Genomic DNA, 18912 nt, shown 5'->3' with positions numbered 1-18912 from the left:
AGTGGACATCCGCCAGGCTTCCCCTTATCACTTCCACAAGTGTAAGCATCGTCCTGAATCCTCGATCCAGAATACCTCACATGTGATCACACATTCATTAAAATTCAGCTTTAGAAAGCAAGCTTTGATGAGCACTAATTTACAGACGTGGGTAACTCTCACTACTAATCCACATTCAACGCCGCTAGATTGATTCATCGCAGACCGTGTAGCGCTGTGTGTGTGGACGGTATAGTGGTTATCATAAGTGGCTGAACAATTCGAACGCTGATCCTCAAACGCAACTCTCGCCCACCATGCCGTGACAGGAGGTTATATTTTTTTCACCAAAGTCGAGATACGAGTTACTGGTGGATATTATATCGTCTGTTAGCTTAAAATAGCTCCATCACTTCTGGTTCAGATCTGATCACCCAGAATGGAAAGTTCACTACCTGCTTTGTGCAGTAACTGTTCGAAGAAATCCTCAATCGTCGTTCAAATTTCCAAGCGAGGTAGAGTAGCAAGTTAGATATTCATCTGAGTAAAATGTGGAAGAGGGAGAGTTTATAGTGGATGACCCAGCCTTTTTTTTTCTTAGCATCCCACACCACTACGCGGAACCGCAAGAAGTCCAAAAACTTAAGTCTTAAACCCAGAAATTTAAAAGGTTACCTCGTGAAAAATCTTAGTGCTGGCCAATAAACCCCTGTTGTCACCTCTACCTGGAAAAATGATCGGAGCGATAGATCACAGTTCATACAACTTTCGATTTTCAAAACTTGTGCTTGTAAACGCATTCGTGCTGACAAGATCAGATAGAATAATGCATAGAGTCGATTAGATTCAGAAACTCCTCCGCTCAAGGGTACATTCGACTCTTCAAAACGCGTTTTTACTAGAGAGATTCATGTGAAGATTGCTGAGAATAGACTATCACCTTCGATGCTGTCCACGCTGACTGATTCAGGGATTGCAACGTGGCCTCCCTGGTTCCTAGGATTGTGACAAGTATATTTTGAGCCACTCAGTCTTCTCCATCACAGTGCAACAAGTGTCGATCAAACCATCTGCTTAGACATCGTTAGGTCACCAGTGCCGGATCCCAATTCCTAGTCCTTGCAGGTACTATTGTGCAATCCATTGTTCCTTGCTTCCATGTCTATATTGATGTAGTGAAAACCAGAGGTCTTACTTCTTGCGGGTGTTTGCAAACGTTTGTCTATCCTATACGTTTAGGAAATCACTCACGCATCACTGGTGAGCAGGCTGGATTCATGCGGAATGCTCTGATTCTGGCTACAGCTGATACGGCTATGGAACCGTCAGCTGTGTTCGAGATCGAGGAATTGGCATCATTAATCCCGGACTTTCGAGGCCCTTTGATCTTGTAGTTAGTCTATTTCAACTGTGTAATTTCAACTGAACTGGTTGAGAGTAATGATCTTCATCTTCGATTATTTGTGTGCTTTTCGCAGATTCGAACAGTACAAGAGTTCAAGCAGATAAGCAATTACGTGATAAAGATGGCTACTGAGAACTTGACTGTGGAGCTTTGCAGTGCATCCGGACTCGAGGACACCGAATACATTGGTACATCCCTTTCTGTTTTGGTGAAATTCACTTTTTCTCGTCATCGCCCTAATCAACACATGAGCTGCAGTTCTCAGATAACAGTTCATGACCATCATTCCGACCTGCGCCAGGCTTTCTCCTCGACTGTAATGCATCTAGAGGATGCAGTAACAAGATTAATCGATAGATTAGGATTGATTGTGGGAACGGATCCCATGCATCACACTACGCTTTCATTTAAATCTTTGAGAACATCGTCCTTGAATCTCATCTGACATTGCATCCGTTTCTTACAGGAAAGTCGGACCCGTACGTGGTCTTGAGCGTTGGAAAGACTGAGAGGAAGACCAAGGTCGCCGAAGGTATTTCCTGTGGCTCCACTGTGTTGATCTTTAGGAATCTGGTAAAGTCGTGTGTTGAAAACGTCTCTTATTTAGGGTTAGTCACTCTTCTTTCGGCTCTTGCTCAACACGATTCTTGTGCTTGTATAGATCAAGCTGCTGCCCCAAAATGGAACGAGAAGTTAACCATCCCAGTGCTTCAAACCGACACTGAGATTCTGATCCGGATCTTGAATGACAATACCATGGCCAAGGATGACGAAATTGGCCGCGTTGTGTAAGTCTCTGCTCGTGAACCTGGATCTCTAAAATGCCGATCTGCTCATTGCTTTGGAGGCTCGGAATTCATATCCTTAAAGTCGTGCATTACCTGCTTGGAGTTCTAGAATGAAGAGATTGATGTTCATTATCATCATGCCTGCAGAATCCCGGTCTCAGAGGTTCGCTTTGGGTCCCATGCATACCCCGTCCTGCGAAAGGGCAAGCCACACGGTGAACTAAAGCTGAACTTCGAGGGCGAGGTAATGCGAATTCCTTTTGCCGCAGTCTTTTGTATGTAAAGTCCGGTTTGCTGAAAGAGGATGTCGTCATTGTCAATAGTTATCCTGCTAACCTTGGTAGCATTATGATATCTCTATCTCCAGGTTCATGAGTCGAAGGGGCTGTTTGATAAGTTCAAAGGCCTATTTGTTGGTGAGAAGGCCGAGCACCATGGCGATGGCCATGACAAGGAGCACAAGGAACACCACGACGAGAAGAAGGAGAAGGCTGAGGACAAGGTTGAGGAGCTGAAGGAGAAAGCAGAGGAGAAGAAGGAAGAGGCCGAGGAGAAAAAGGAAGAGAAGGACCACGAGGATAAGGGGCTGATTGACAAGGTCAAGGAGAAGATCGAAGACTTCAAGGAGAAGAAGGATGACGACGGGGAGAAGTCAGAGGAAAAGAAAGAAGACAAGGATGACGAAGACGAGGAGAAGAAGGAAAAGAAGAGCAAGAAGGGCAAGAAGTAAGTCAGTTGGTTCCGTCTTTTGTATTGTAATTTTTAGTTTGTCGGTTCTTGTGTGCTTCTCAACTTCTTATTCCTGCTGTCATAGAAATTTAGACGATTACAACTGTGAAGTTTGGAATGATGTTACACTAACATTGGAGATCGCGGTGTCTCCAGGTCGAAGAAATCTGACGAAGAAGGATCATCCAGCGATAGCGGTAGCGACAGTGAGAGTGACAAGGAAGATTAGAGAGCAACCTATTAGAATATGTTGATACTGTGAATACATGTTAGCTTCCTGGCCAATTGTGTTCAAATGTATGAGCCTTTGTTAACTACTTTTTGATACCAGCGCCAGACGAAGTTATCAATAAAAACTATCTGAATTTTTGTGTAACAGTTGTTGTATGCTGTGCTGTTCTTCTTGTGAAGATGCCTCAGTGTGTGTTATCATCGCAACGATGGTGCGGATGGCTTGGTAGTTTTTCATCGTGGTGAGTGTTTGTATTTATGTATGCAAGTAAATGTCCGCTGTTAGGTTAGAAACTGCATTTTGGATTATCGGAACTATCAGTGAACGCTCTTTCGACGAGGGCAACGATGCAATTACATGTGAAGAAATGATTTAGATATTTTTACAGCAGCGCTGCCTCCAACACTTGCAAACTCTCTATCTGGAACTGACGACTATTGATTGTCTTTTACAAGCTGCAAGTGAAGTTGGAATGCCGAAAAAAAATTACGTAGATTGCGATAACTTCACTAATTGCAAGGCAGAAAGAAGTGTAGTGGGTGGAATGAAGGCATGTCCAAGGCACTCACACCGCTGTCAATTCTTCAGAGAGAAAGACCAAGCGTAGACTCTCTCAGAAGCTCCACTGAACTGAATATCCAACATGATTCCTGGTTTGGCATAAAAGATACGTGACCTCCATTATATTCTTTCGAATGGAAACGAAGATTTTCGACTGAGTCCAGCGGAAGGTACACGCACGTTTCAAAGTGCCCTAACAACAGTACACAACCTAATGAAAGAAAATACGTTCCAGCCATCTTCAGGAAATGTGATTCTGTCAGCGATAGAGAAATCCATTCTACATCTTGTTTGCGATGAACAACAAGCCACGAGAGAAGGGAAAACAGGGGAGATGCATAAGAAACTGAGTCCTAAATCTCACACCACCACAGAATCAATTATACATGAGACTGATTGAACAACTCATCATCGCCTTGGACGCAGAGGTTATCGGGACTTGAATAATTTAGTCCACTAGGGACGGAATTTGCACAGGGAGAACGAGACCTAAGGGCTCACCGACACGGACTCACGCCTGTGACGTGGAGTTGGCGAGGCAATCAGAGTGCTGAGCACGAGTGATTGGTGCCACGCTGGCAGAGAGACAATGACCAGACCCCTGTACCCAGTCCACCTCAGCCCTACCCAACAAAAGCATCTTATTGGTATATTCCCTTCTGTGACCTTCTTTCCAGAACCTTCAGCAGCATGTCACGCCTCATGCTGGGGTTAATTCCTAACCCATAATACTCCCTATTCCCACTTCTGGTATTATTTTTCTCTGAGTTTCAAATTTGAGGGTATTGACATGAGAAAGGGGGAATAAGAACGGGGACTGCAGTGGGTCAAGTCACCCGTCCCGTCCATTATGAGGTTGATCCTGGGTCCCAGAAGAAGTGGCATCCTAGGCCACTGCTTATGCATGATGCTGGTGGTTGACCCTGCATCCCTGTAGTATTGCACGTTTATGTATTCGTATGCATATATACAAAAATATATACGAATACAATATTGCACGTTTATCTTCTGCTGTTTTGTTGGAGGATAAAGTGTTTTTGGAGGTTCTTTGCAAAAAAAAACAAAAAAAACAAAAAAACACCAAATAGAAATGCAGCCAACGAGGTAAGTTATTTGTTCTTTGGTCAATAAGTACTTTGAATATACATACATGAAATTATAAATTTTTTACAAAAAAATTAAATAGACAATGTTATCATTCCAACAAGAAAAAATATAACACACACACACACACACATATATATATATATATATATATATACACAAATGTATCATGCTTAATTCATACCTGTTTGCTAATATTTATTGCTTGTCTAATGATATTTGATGGAATTGAGGATGTTCACATAATGTAAACTTACAACCTTGCTTTTTGCATAATTTAAAAAATAAATAAATAATGTAAATTTTTAAAATTTAAGTTAAAAAAATTGGCAACCATACGAATTTTTGACAGACTTTCTTGCTAGTGATGCCACATAAATTAAAATCAAAATTATAAATTCATAAAATAATAATTAAAAACATGGACACAGGCAAAAAATGTTGTAAATAAGTCATTGATCCATGACTGCGAAGCATCATATTTTACCGTAAGATCTTTTGATGTCATATTCATTTGAGTATTTACAGAAATAAATCCTTTTGTATTTTTTGTTGTTCCTTCATAAGGAGTAAACCATTTTCAACTCATCCTAAATCACAAGCAAAAATATATAATTCAAATCAAGTTGATTTAATTGTACACAATGCTAGATAATTTCCAAATTGTTTTCAAATACTAAAACTATAGACAAGCCAATCAATTATTCTTATCAGAAAGTTGTATGCAATACAAAGCAAACATAGTCATTTTTAAAGTTGCTTGTGTCATTGCTGAATTGAGTGATGTTACAAATTGAGAAATCATGCAAGCTGCTACTACATTATAACTTTTTTTGAGCTTCTCCAAGCCAATTTTGCATTTTGCAATTGTTCAAATGCTAAACAATGTAAAGTACGATGCTTTATAGTTCTAAGTAAATGACTTCTTTACAACAATTTGTGCATATGTATATGTATTTTTTATAATTTTTATTAGTTTATGATTTGGGTATTAGTTTTTGTGGCATCACAAGCTAATATAAATTTATTTTTTAGCAACCATATGAAGTTTCAACACACCTTTTTGCCTCTTTCTTTCATTATTAGAACATAGTCATAACTCAACAAATAAGAAACACATGCATGTAACAAACACTTTGTTCACCTTGGTACTTCCATATGTATGAGCAATCATGATGTGAAAGAGATAAAAAGAGGCAAACATGAAAAACTTCTTACCACTACCATACATATCTTATGCACCCTTCATTGCCAACATGCTTCATTATTACTTGGATTACTTGAGTATTATAAAATTTTATGATTCTACATAAATTATAAAACCTTGCATAATTTATATAATTTCCATCTACTATGGTTATAAATTAAGCATAATATATTTGTATGTATATATGTATGTATGTATGTATCTATAATCTTGATACTTAAAATATTGAATGATAGTTTATATAATAATACTACTTTATTTATTTGTTGATGAATATAAGACAAAAGATTCTTTAATGTTCAAATTGGACTTGCCTCTTTTGAGTAGAAGGGTCTAAGATATGTTATTAATAAAACCTTGTAATGATAAAAAGGATCTTTATTATTTGTGACCAAACAAATAAGATTCCTTAACATTCTAAGATATATTAGTTAGTTAAATGTACTTGGCTTGTCTTGTAGTAAAGCCATTGTTTTAATGATTTATTTTTTAAAAAAATAAAATAAAATAAAATACCATTGAGGAGTTCCATGATTTTTTTTTCTAAACTTTAAAAACCAAATTGAAACATTAAACACCATAGATGATAATAATAATAACAACAACAACAACAACAAGTAACATTAAACTAAAATAGTAGAAATTTAAGTTGAAATAGTGTTTATTTATGATATAAATACTACTTGAGTAAAAATTGCTATCAACTTCATTGTCAACATGCATAATAATTTATATAGTATTACTTAGATATAAAGTAAGTAAGAAAAATTGGCAATTTATTTAAAATAAAAAAGAAGAATATGTATAGTGTTGATTATTTAGATTATATATATATATATATATATATATATTCATCATAATTTTAGATAAATATTATTAAAAGTATACAACATATTCTTAAAACAAATTATATACATATATAAATAAATATATAGAGCTAGAGAGTGAAATACTAAAAAAGCATTTTTTAAGTATTATGGTCCCATCTATTTTAAGGTCATATTTTGTCAGTGGCAGGGGATCTGGTTTACTTTGTGAGACACTCCTCTAATTTTAAACGACTTTTTCAAAATACTTTATTTCGTAGGGGGGCAATAAAAGTTGGTATTTTAAAGGTCATGTGAATGATATGGCACCAAAAGTGCGATAAAAAAATATAGTTTTGTATCTAGGGTATCATCTGGAACTTAAAGAAAGGAACCCATTCACATAATTCTGCAAGCACAAAACGATAAATATGAAAAAAATATTTATACTAAATGAGATGCTTCAGCGAGGACATTTAGATCGCACAACCACATTAACTAACTAACTATACAACAAAAAATTTCCATGGCTGTAAGATCTTAGAGAAATGAACGGTTGAGTTTACATTGCCAATTCTATGCTACTGTAGGAAATATTGCCCTGGTGGAGTGCACGCCATTTGGACAAACATATCTGGGCCTGGTGGCGAGCACGGCACCCATTGCCCAACAGGACCAATGCCACCTGGACTAGGGAGTCGGGGCCAATCAGAGGGCGCCAAATACGAAGAGGCCCAGGAAAACCTCGAAGAGGGTTGTTCTTTGGGCCTCTCAAAAGGGCCTCGGCCCCCTCCCCCACCAACGATGAAGCCCCCAACAGGAAAAAGGGAGAATGCGGCATTCCTGCAGAGGAAGGGAAGGAAGGAAGGTGCTCCCGTTCTGACTTATCCCAGCCCTAAAATTGATTGCAGGGAGCAGTCCATTTTAAGTCACAAGGAGGAGGAGCGCCCCTCGTTTCGGCTGGCCACCCCAAAAGATTCCCAGTTGTCCACAAACCCTACAATCGCTCCTGCCACCCTCGTCCTACCTTCCTCCTCGTTGCGACCAGCGATGGAGCCTTCTGGTAGGTTCGTATCAGATTGATACCCTACCAGGTACCTAGGCGACGGGGCCGGGCGGAGGCTCTGAACTCGCCGGAATTGGACGGAGGTTGGCGTTCCATTCCGCAGCGGACTTGATGCCGATGAGAACGAGAGATTCTTCATTAAAACATTCATCCAATGGCCTCCCTCGATGGCGACTACGGGCGGGGGTTCAAGAGCGCTGCGATTCCCGTTCCTGGCAAAGTGGTTTTCTTCGTTTTGCTGCGGCCGTCTCTACGTTCCTGCTGTCGATCGTGCTGTTGGTCTTCCTTCTACCGATCGCTTGATCAGGGTAAGCGCCCGATCGGGATTTGTACAGTGCTGCCGTGTGCGGTTTTTCGTGGTGTCTTCACGGATATTCTTGTGTGGTGCAGTCTGCGATGTGGCTGTAACGTAGTTCGCTTTCCTTGAAACGTAGGCGGCTTGTTTGATCTGTAATGGGAGCAGGGGTTAGTTACGGACTTTTCGTTGTTTATTCGAGTGTTTTGTCATGTTTTGGTTTGGGTTGCGGATACCGATAGATTTTTTCTCATTATTTCCGTTGTCGATGTTTTTGATGATAGTTTTGTGGGCCACTTGCAGAGCTGATTAACAGAGACTAAGATGGCCTCAGCAACAATGATCCAGTCTTCTGCTGCTCTCGGAAGCTCCTCCCTGCAGGCTTCCTCTTCTACCAGAGGAGACGCCTCCATATCCTCCTCAGGGGTAAGCCTCCGAGCATCTTATTGTGTCTTGTTAAGCCGTATATTGGATGCATTGACCTATGTACTCTTCTGTGATGGTTAACGTCTAAGGTCTTGATGCGTGCATATTTTTTGTACTTTGTTGGATACTTATTAGCCTCAATGTTGGTAGTGACACTCATACCGTGGGTGCCCTTTTTAGAAGCTTTGCTTGGCATTCTTAATCCGTCCCCAATATGCCTCTAGTTTGTCTTCCTTTATCTAGCATGGCCGTATGATCATGCAGTCTGCGCGGGATCCATTCGCATCGGTCGTGCCACCTATTCATTGGAGATTGTAAACCATGCATGACAATCTGAGTGAGGTTGTAACTTCTCTGTGGCAGGGGTTTGCTCAGAAGAGCAATGTCACTTATTCCGCAGATGGATCTTTCATGGGTTCATTGAAGGGCTTGAAGCTGTCAGCTGCCCCCGTTCGCCGGTAGGATTTCTATACTTCTGATTGTATCAGACACGTAGTCCGTGGAAAGTATTTCTTTGTGTCCTATACTCTTTCGAGTGTAGGTTTTGGCACTGAGTCTATAGTCGGGGTCATCTGCTTCCGTGTGTTTACGTACATGCTTTTCTTAACGCCGTGGTATTGTCCTTCCTGAAATTGAGTCTGTCATTCCTACAGAAACTTGTCTTTAATGTTAAATACGTTGATCGAGTCGCGCTGAAACCAACTGAACTAGTTGAAAGCTGTGCATCTTCATATACTTGGTTTTAATAGCTCATTATCCCCCAACGCAGGTTGGCGCAGAGATGCAGTACAACGAGGGCCACAGCGACTGAGTTCCCCACTAAGACTACGAGTGAGAATGATCCCAAGAAAACCTGTTGTAATCCAGTTCAGTGGAGGTTGTTTTAAACCTTTGTTACAACTGCAATGTCAACGAACTCAAGAATGTCCTTAATTCTTTTTTGTTTCCAGAGTCAGGCAGCCAGGAGAAAGTTCGAATTGGAATCAACGGTTGTGGGAGAATCGGAAGACTTGTTCTCCGTGTTATCCTCGCCAGGGACGATGTCGAAGTCGTTGCCGTGAACGATCCCTTCATTGACACCAAGTACATGGTACGTGACGCTATTTTAACAAGTTGCTTTGGTCGGCGTAAATGATGGTGATCTTCGATCTCGACAATTCAGTTCCCCTTCACCGTCGTGTCAAAGTGGATTCGTGAGACTGTGAATTGATACGTAAATCTGTGCTGCAGGCGTACATGTTGAAGTACGATTCTACTCACGGGCTTCTAAAGTCTGAGGTGAATGCTGTAGACGACAATACTTTGCAAGTTGGCTCTCAAACCATCAAGGTCTTCGGATGCAGGTAAACCTATATTTTGGTGTTCTTACATTGTCGGTCTCGGTTGTGGCTGATGCTTCCGCGAACTGGTGCGATGTCCCCTGGATGAATTCGTCCTCATACAAAGCTCTCGACCTGTTCGCAGGGACCCTGCTGAAATCCCATGGGGATCAGTTGGAGCCGACTTCGTGGTAGAGTCTACCGGTGTCTTCACTGCCGTTGACAAAGCCTCTGCTCACTTCAAGGGTGGTGCCAAGAAGGTGGTGATCTCCGCACCTTCTGGCGATGCGCCCATGTTCGTGATGGGTGTGAACCAGCAGTCATACAAGGACAGCATGAACGTGGTGTCCAATGCCAGTTGCACTACCAACTGTCTCGCACCTCTTGCGAAGGTTATCCAGGACAACTTCGGCATTGAGGAAGGGCTCATGACCACTGTGCATGCCACCACTGGTAATGATGGTTCCTTTAGAGGTCTTTGAGCATGTTTGGGTGTCATTTGTGGGTGCTTTTACATTGAGCAAGACTTAATTTGGATGATGATGTAAATGGTTTCTGTGTGCAGCTACCCAGAAGACCGTGGACGGTCCATCTGGAAAGGACTGGCGTGGAGGACGTGGTGCTGGACAGAACATTATTCCCAGCTCAACTGGAGCTGCGAAGGTACTGTGCTCATTATTTGGACCCTGGTGGTTAGATGGGACTGCTGTAAGTTGTGAATGGAGTTGTCTGTAAAGTCTGAACATAGGCCTGATCCCAATTTTCGTGACTCGGGATTTTCATGCAGGCTGTGGGCAAGGTACTGCCAGAATTGAATGGGAAGCTCACTGGTATGGCTTTCCGTGTGCCAACTCCCAATGTGTCTGTGGTAGACCTGACCGTGCGACTCCAGAAGAGTGGCTCATACGAGGATATCAAGGCAGCCATCAAGTGAGGAATTGTTTGAGAATGCATTTTTCTGTAAAAATGTGCTGAAGTGTAGTGGTTTAGAGTTGTCGTGCAAGGTTGAGGAGGCTGGTAACGAGTCGCTGCCACTGACAACGGGAGGCATGGTTTTGTGCGAATGATTGCAGGGCCGCTTCTGAGGGTCCGATGAACGGCATCCTGGGTTACACTGAGGACGATGTTGTTTCGAACGACTTTGTTGGTGATGCTAGGTAGGTTTTTGTCGATTTTCGATGGGACAGATTGTGTTTGTTGAATTGGTCATGTTTGGGATACTTATGGTATTGAACTCTTGATACAGGTCGAGCATCTTCGATGCCAAGGCAGGAATTGCCTTGAGTGACAAGTTTGTCAAGCTGGTGTCGTGGTATGACAACGAGTGGGGCTACAGGTAATTTTGGTGTAATCTCTGGTGTTGTGGATCGTGTACTTTTGGGCGGTGTCGGTTACGGGTAAGATGTGGTTTTGTCTTGACTGTTGTGTGAATGTTTTGCAGCAACCGAGTTGTGGACCTGATCTTGCACATGGCTGGAGTAAAGGCCAACCTCAATTAGAAACTTGGTTGTCAGTACTCTTTAACTGCTTAGAAGACCTGCTACATCTCTGGAACTCTTGTCACGATCGTTTACAGAATATCACCTATGCAAGGAGACTTCCAGAAGACTGAGCGTGATCAATTAGGAAAAAACTTTGACCAATAATGTCGGAATATGCCTTCGCGTGGCTTTAGGTAGTTGCGAGACCAGACAAGAAAGGATAGGTGCCGTTGTGATGCTGATGTCTTGTCGACATGACAGGTCTTCCTTGAGGCGAGTTTTCATTTTTGATAGTTGAAAGGTGTAGCGTTATCGTTGAATGTGCCTTGTATACTCACGAAAGCAGCCATGTCACTGGCTCGTAATTAGTAAACAGGATTTCTGATGAAGATAGATTACACCTTGATTATCTGCTATGTATGAATTTGTGTGGGAACGTTGTTACATTATTCGTTGTGCTGCCTTTCTACAACACCTTGCCCTCACTCCGAAGAAACTGTTTGGGTAGGTAAGCATAAATGGCTGAGAGTTTTCAGTCTCCATCTCCCGAACTTCCGCAGTAGTGGGGATGGGTCGTGAAGGAATCGAAACCGACCTGCTACTACATAAACACAAAATCCTAATGAAACCTTGTATCAAAATGTTATAAAAAACCCTAGAACCTTAACCCTTCAAACCCTATCTGGAAGGTTAAGCTTCTAGGGCTTAAAAAGTTAACATATTCAATAACAACTTTTCGTTTTATTTGTATAAACCTCAAACCTTGAATCCTTAACTCCTGTCTCTGCTTCTGACGAATTTGAACATTGCTGACCGTCGGTGAGTTGCGCACTGAATCGTAGGCAATTACCTGGCAACCATCACTCGGCCGACGGGCGGATGAAGTACAAATGATGTAGTGCGACATGCATATTTGTTTGGCGAAGTCGATCGATCGCCATTGCATACTTGTGTATGCTTTGATCACCAACTACACAATACTAACATCTTGCACTACTTATTCTCAGAGGAAAGACCTGGTTGGCACCCAAGGGGACACTTATCTCAAACAAGGAATTTTGGGATTAGGTTACTAGATTCATCCAATGTCTCTTTCTTATGCCAATGTGGTCCATATAGACTTGTTGGCTGTCACCTTGACCAATAGCAGCAATAAAACCATAGTTGATGTCAGTAGAGATAAATCTATTGATGCAACACAGAGACAATGCAAAGGGCTCATGCTTAATTCTACCAAACTGAGGGCTAGGAAAAAGCTTATTGAACAATTTGACAAGAAACAATGCCTGCTTCCTAATCAAGAGTGACAAGAAATGTTCACATGTTTTAGATGACATTGTAGTAGCCAAAGAGAGACTCTTAGAAGACTACATGCTTGTGGGCACCTTCTTAGGGAAGAAACCCACCCCTTCAATGTTTGCAACATGGCTGGCAATTCTAAATGCAAGACTTGGTAATGAAACTATTGTAGCTAGCAATAATGTTAGTCACATCATTTTTTATTTAAAATAGTTAAGCAAAGAAGTGGCATGTCAACTACTAGTGTTCATCTTCACTCTTAAAGGCTGATGAAATCATGTACATCTTTTAACAATGGATACCTCACTTTGACCCAAATATGAAATGAAGTATGTTGATCCATACCTATATTATATTAAGAAGGCGCTTGTGGCAATTTTCATGCATGGCTTCAAAAATCACAAATAACTTGGATAAGATACTAGCATTAGATGCCAACAATAATTTATTTATCAAGCCTTACTTTTGCATTGTCTTTGATACTAACAATAGATAGGAAATGGAATTGGAGATTGAGGACTAAATTGGAAATTTGCAAAATGTAATTCCATCCCAATAGAGGTCTCAACTTTTTTGGAAGTTCCAAAGAACTTAAAATTCTATTGAAATTTCTAATCATTTACAAAATATTAACTACATTGATTGCTACCTCATATCTCTAAGAACTACATATTTCTAAGCACTTATACTTAGGCCTCAAGTTAGCCAATGCCTTCTATACTTGTATCAAGACCACCTCTCTTCTTGATGAGGCAACAATCACAACTTCCTAATTCAAAGAAGTTATAAGAAGAAGAAGACATAAGTCAACCAATATTTATGAAATAAATTCCCTTAGATCTAAAAGAGCCAAATTCTCCTAATCATTGACCAACCATAGGAGTCAAAGGCAATACTGATATTCTCTTTCTTCTTCCCTCCACCCCTTCCACTTCTTCCTTTGTTTTTCCCCTCTATCTAAGCAATGCACAAGGTGCTCAATAAATATCCTATCTTATTTTTTTGACAATGTATTGGAATCGAACCTAACAACTAATATAATTCCAAAGATGGGAGAAGAAAGCTACTTGTCTCCCTTCAACCTTAATGTTTGTCTAGCATTCAATAAAAAAGCCTGCTTGGTCGTAAATCATATACCAACAATGCAAATTATGTCACGAGACAAATGTAAGAAGATTCATAGGATTTCAACCTTAAATTTTATTACATCAATCTCTTTGTAGAGTCAGAGCCCAAGTAAGAGTCCAACATACTTTATTAATAAGAATCTAGGCACTTCACAACAACCACCATTTGCAAAAGTAACAAAAGTGTGTCGTAGCCATGACAACTTCTTAATTTAGGACTCATATCTATCACATTCAAAGTCTGCAAGTTAAACAACTATTGTAAATTTGATAGAATTTGAAACTACCTTTGTAATGTTGAAGGTGGCGTAGATGTTGTACTAATTCAAGAATATAAGTTGTAAGGAGAACGTACTCATGAGTTGATAAGCACATCTAGCCATAGAACAACTAATGGACAATTGAGGTAGTTCTTGGATATAATGTAGATGGTTTGAAGGAACCAAGATAATGAAGAATTTTCTCTCTTATATCCAATAAAATCTCTCTCCTTGTTATTAGTCATGATTCTGTGATATATAATATAACACTTTGGATCCGCCTAAACAAACCATTAGGTAGAGATTTAGAGATTCTTAATTTTTATGCTTCTAATTATCAAAGTAAAAGAATTATCTTTTAACAAGAAATAGTCACCAATCTATTAATAGATAGCTACTAATAAATCAATAGTGATTGTAATATAGTAGAGTGGTCCTATAATAAATCCTCCTAATGTAGCTACCTCTTATTTAATGATAAGAAGAATAATTGGGAGAAACTCAAAGAGAATCTATAACTAATAAAATCTGTTTAAATTCTATGGAAAATTTAGATATTTGTAGAGTAATAAATAGAGGGATGGCTGCCAAATCATGGAGAGACTAAATTAGCATTGATTTTCAATTGGTCAAACTTTGTGTTTTAATACCTCAACACAAAAATATATTATTTAAGTTCATTGCTCCATCTTTTATCACCTCTATGTGTAGATGGATGTGGTGCTCAAAGACAAAGAAAAAAAAAAACAAGTGCTATAAGATCAATACAAGATACTTAAGCAAACTGATAGTGCAAGACATAATTACTAGAATCTAGACAATAGTTGGAAATTGTCTTCTACATTTTTTACCTCGATATATGAGTTTAATAGATGATACAAAGAATTTTGTATAAAGACAACTAATATTGGCTATTGACAAGATAGAGAGTGTTAGGCTCTACTAACCAATGCATATGAGGCTTTGCAAATTGATCCAAATAATGAGCTTTTGTAAATAGAGATGGAAGAATACTGCAAAGAGAATACCTTTATTAAAACCTGCAAACTAAAAGGCCATTGCATAAGAAATTAAACTTGTTTGAAGTCAAAAAGCAACTCTCTGTCCCAAGATTTTTTTATTAATACATAAAAAAGACTAACGAAATCTTTTATTTTTAAGCTTTGTGGATTCCGAGGACATTCTATTGTTGGTAATACAACAATTATTGTTAAATATAAAAATAACTTCTTGGCCCTATATATGGCCAAAAATAGAGACCTTGTTGTGATAATAGCTAAAATTATTATTTTAAGAGCATTGCCTCCTACCATGATACCTCTCATGGGAGATATATTAAGGTAGCCAATAGATAAAATCGAATTGTATGAAGCAACATGCTCTATGATTAAAGAGCGAGCAGTTAGCCTAGATGGAGTAGCTTTTAATTTTTTCTTAGAATTTTAAAATATGGTAGAAGAAGATTATTTACATATGATCATAGAGGTGATCTTTCAAAAAGCTTTATCAAATAGTGTTACCAAAGATCTAATAATGCTGATTCACAAAGATTAAGATAGAAAATTATTTAGAAATTGACACTCTATTATACTCTTTAATGTAACATATAAAAGCTTAGCCAAAGCATTACAAAAATAACTCTAAAAACTCTTTGAAGGCATCATTAGCCTAAATTAAAGTATTTTTCAAAAAATAGATTCATTTTGGATAGAATATTATTCATCCATGAGACCTTAATATAGATCAATAAGACCAAGAAAAATATAATTTTTTTAAAACATGACTTTTTCTAAGCCTATGATTAGATGAATTGACAATTATTACTTCATTCCATTGCTAGAATAGGCTTTCTAAAGGAATTCTTGAACATGATTATAATCACCTTCTATAGTATAGACGTAATAGTTAATATCAATGGATAAGCTATCTCCTCTTTCCTCCTCAAATTCTCCTCTTTTTCAATTAGTTGAGGAATACGTCAAAGTTGCTCAATGGCTCCCTATTTTATTTTATTTTATTTTATTTTTGATTGTGGAAGATGTTTTCAATGCTTGAGTATGATAAGCTCATGAACAAAGCTTAATATAAGGGGTCTAGCTACTAAGTTTGATAGTCCAACAACTTATCTTATAATATGTTGATAATACTTCTTTCATAGTTAGAATTGAGAGGAATTGAATTATAAACCTAATAAGGATCCTCGATACATTTAACAAAGCCTTTGGATTAGTCATCAATTGATCAAAAATAGTAGCTTATTAGATAAATAAATATGATTAAAAATAGATAGAAGAAGGTAACATTGTCAAACTCTTTGGTGCTCTATTTGGTGTGGCATGCTCCTTACATGATATACATAAGGTTCTTTTTAACTATGTGTGGCAAAAACTTGCATATTATAATTTAATTAAGTTTTCTTTGGTTGGAAGGTAACTTATTGTAAATTAATTCTTCATGTTAATTTTGTGGTATTTCATTAGAGTTTAGATTGGTTTTAAGAAGATTATTGAAGAAGTCAACAACATGCTTTGAAATTATTTATGAATTGGCCATGATCATGACTCACTTTGAATAGCATGGCATCTCCACATCCATAAGAAACAATCCAAAGGCTTAAGCTTCACAAATCTAGATGACATCATGTTGGCATTATTTATTAAGTGGAAATTTTAAGCATTCATACTTAGAGAGTTAAATCTCTAAATTTTTTTCAAGTTTTTTTTTTTCATGCTTCTAACTCGAGTGTGACAACAATTGATTGCTAAATCTAAGATGGTGCATGGTCAACTAATACAAAAGTACCTCAAATTCTAAAAATTAGAATCATATAAATAAAGTATACAAATCCATAGTTACTCACATGAAGTGGCATCAAACTACTTCATTTGATATCATTTTTAATATAAAACTATAATATAATTTGGAATTTGTATCTAATATTTTACTTTCGTTTTTTAGGAAGCATATTACATCACTATATAAATCCAATTTAAGAATAGTTTATAACTATTAGGCACCTTCTAGTCATGACTTCTTACTATAACTTGCTATACAACACACATTTCAATTGCTGATGAAGTGGAATAAAGATGGGCTCACATTTGTAATGCAATTAGGACTGCATATGAAAACATTCTTGTTATTGGAACTAAATTCTATGTCTGGGTTGAATGAATTGATGTATTATCTATGTCTTGATATGTAAGTCGTTTGAAGATCTTTAGCTATAATGCAAACATAGTATAATTGTTTTAATTGTGGACCTTCAAGGTGACATGTTTTTAGTCATAAGATCCATCCAAATTTTGTCACTAATATTTGATATCTAATAGTGGCTTATGATGGAAAAGGAGGCTAAAGAAGCTTATGCCTAGAATATCATAGGAGCTATCAATCTATAATGTATCCTCAAAAGATTTAAAAAATAGAGCAAATTAAAAAAAATATACAATGTCACATGTGGTTTTACTTTGGTTTCATCTCTAGCCTGTAGTTTGATCTTGAGAGATTTTTTTGCCTAGGTAACATGTCAATTTTGCTAGTTACCACCATCAATATTAAAATGTGGTTCAATAATTCTAAAAAATTTATAAAATTTTAGAATATCAAATAAAAAAATAGATTTTATTTAAAATTTCTTTCAATTGGAAGAACACATAGCACAAGAAATGCATCCAAAAAGAGGTTGCATTCATCTAGAGCATGTTTTATAAGAAAATTATAATTAATAAATTGATGGCAAAATTAGCTCCACCATTGATACCTCATGTTTGTTCTACCTTTGGATTGCTAAAAAAATTGTCTATAGATTTTGGCATTGTCACAAGGTCTAATGCACTTAGAATTGGTGCTCTACCATCATACAAAACTTGCAAAAATACCACTTTCTTCCATAGCCAAAGTTTACCTTAGATTGGTACCATTGTTTATTTACCAAAACTTATCAAGACGGTTTAGCAAAGTAAAGCTAATTTGGACCCTCATCTGTAGGGTAATTCTATAGAAGCTATGGTTGAAGTGTAATGCCATGGCTTTCAAGAAAGAAGATTGGCCAATAGAATGTATTACTACAAGAATCTAACAAAGACTATAAAATTATGGCTTTATTCAATGAAATAAGTTAATCTAAGCACTGTCGGACAATGGCCTCACGACAATTATTTGATTCAAATGCATTGATATTACATAGTGCTATAACAACGTCTTTTGTATTAAATTTGAAAATACACTACAATGAAAAAATAATAGAATTAGTTCATGAACTTTGATAATTCCATCTAGTTGAATTGTAAAATAGAGAATCTTAAGTCACTAATCTAGTCATAATCTAATCTAGTTACAATCTAGGCAAAGATTTTTTAATTCTATCTTAACCTTGCCTTGTATTGGTTATTTGATGCAATGTAGTAATTTATTTGTATAGAAAAAACAAATAAAAAAAATTAAGCACAAAATAAGACCAAAAATGATATTGTTCATCACTATACTTGCCCCTTATTTCAAAAATAAGTTTTTATATATTTTATAAATGTTTTTTTGTCTTCAATACTTGCATCCAATAAAAAAAAATATATATTTACTACTTGATATTACTCTTTCATCAGAATTCCATCTAAGTTTTTAAGAAAATTATTTCTTAATATGCTTGGTGTTGTTGTTGTTTTTTTTTGTTTTTTTTGTTTTTTTTCCTTTACTTCAAATTTTTTATTAATAATATTTATAAAATATTTTATTATAGATTTATTATAAATTTTTTTAATGCAAATAAAATTTTTATTGTGTGTATGCAAGGATGTGTGGTACAGAAGGGTGTCTATGGAGTAAAAGA

The 18912-nt window shown here is 37.6% G+C and overlaps 2 protein-coding genes across 4 annotated transcripts; both read left to right on the top strand.

The window, feature by feature from the left end:
* The first annotated feature begins 1033 nt into the window (after positions 1-1033).
* On the top strand, positions 1034-3277 carry LOC112283620 (uncharacterized). Of its 3 annotated transcripts, none has more exons than XM_024522555.3 (7): positions 1034-1104; positions 1458-1572; positions 1851-1916; positions 2046-2172; positions 2320-2416; positions 2540-2898; positions 3058-3277. In XM_024522555.3, exons 2-7 carry the CDS (start codon positions 1506-1508, stop codon positions 3128-3130), a joined length of 789 nt encoding a protein of 262 aa, XP_024378323.1. In that variant the 5' UTR covers positions 1034-1104; positions 1458-1505; the 3' UTR covers positions 3131-3277. The 3 variants fall into 3 exon arrangements, with proteins under 3 accessions (XP_024378323.1, XP_024378325.1, XP_024378324.1); XM_024522557.3 differs by having other exon boundaries at positions 1248-1572; XM_024522556.2 differs by having other exon boundaries at positions 1034-1239.
* A 4829-nt stretch (positions 3278-8106) lies between these two features.
* LOC112283220 (glyceraldehyde-3-phosphate dehydrogenase, cytosolic) lies at positions 8107-11787 on the top strand. Its single transcript, XM_024521674.3, has 12 exons — positions 8107-8185; positions 8476-8598; positions 8962-9056; positions 9368-9429; positions 9549-9688; positions 9829-9941; positions 10063-10370; positions 10483-10580; positions 10705-10847; positions 10991-11074; positions 11164-11253; positions 11359-11787. Exons 2-12 carry the CDS (start codon positions 8497-8499, stop codon positions 11414-11416), a joined length of 1293 nt encoding a protein of 430 aa, XP_024377442.1. The 5' UTR covers positions 8107-8185; positions 8476-8496; the 3' UTR covers positions 11417-11787.
* The last annotated feature ends 7125 nt before the right edge of the window (positions 11788-18912 follow it).

Source organism: Physcomitrium patens, chromosome 6 (genome assembly GCF_059467195.1).
Source record: "Physcomitrium patens ecotype Gransden chromosome 6, ASM5946719v1, whole genome shotgun sequence".
Taxonomy (NCBI): Eukaryota; Viridiplantae; Streptophyta; class Bryopsida; order Funariales; family Funariaceae; genus Physcomitrium; species Physcomitrium patens.
The sequence above is the reverse complement of the archived record's forward strand: the minus strand, read 5'-3'. Positions and strand labels throughout refer to the sequence as shown.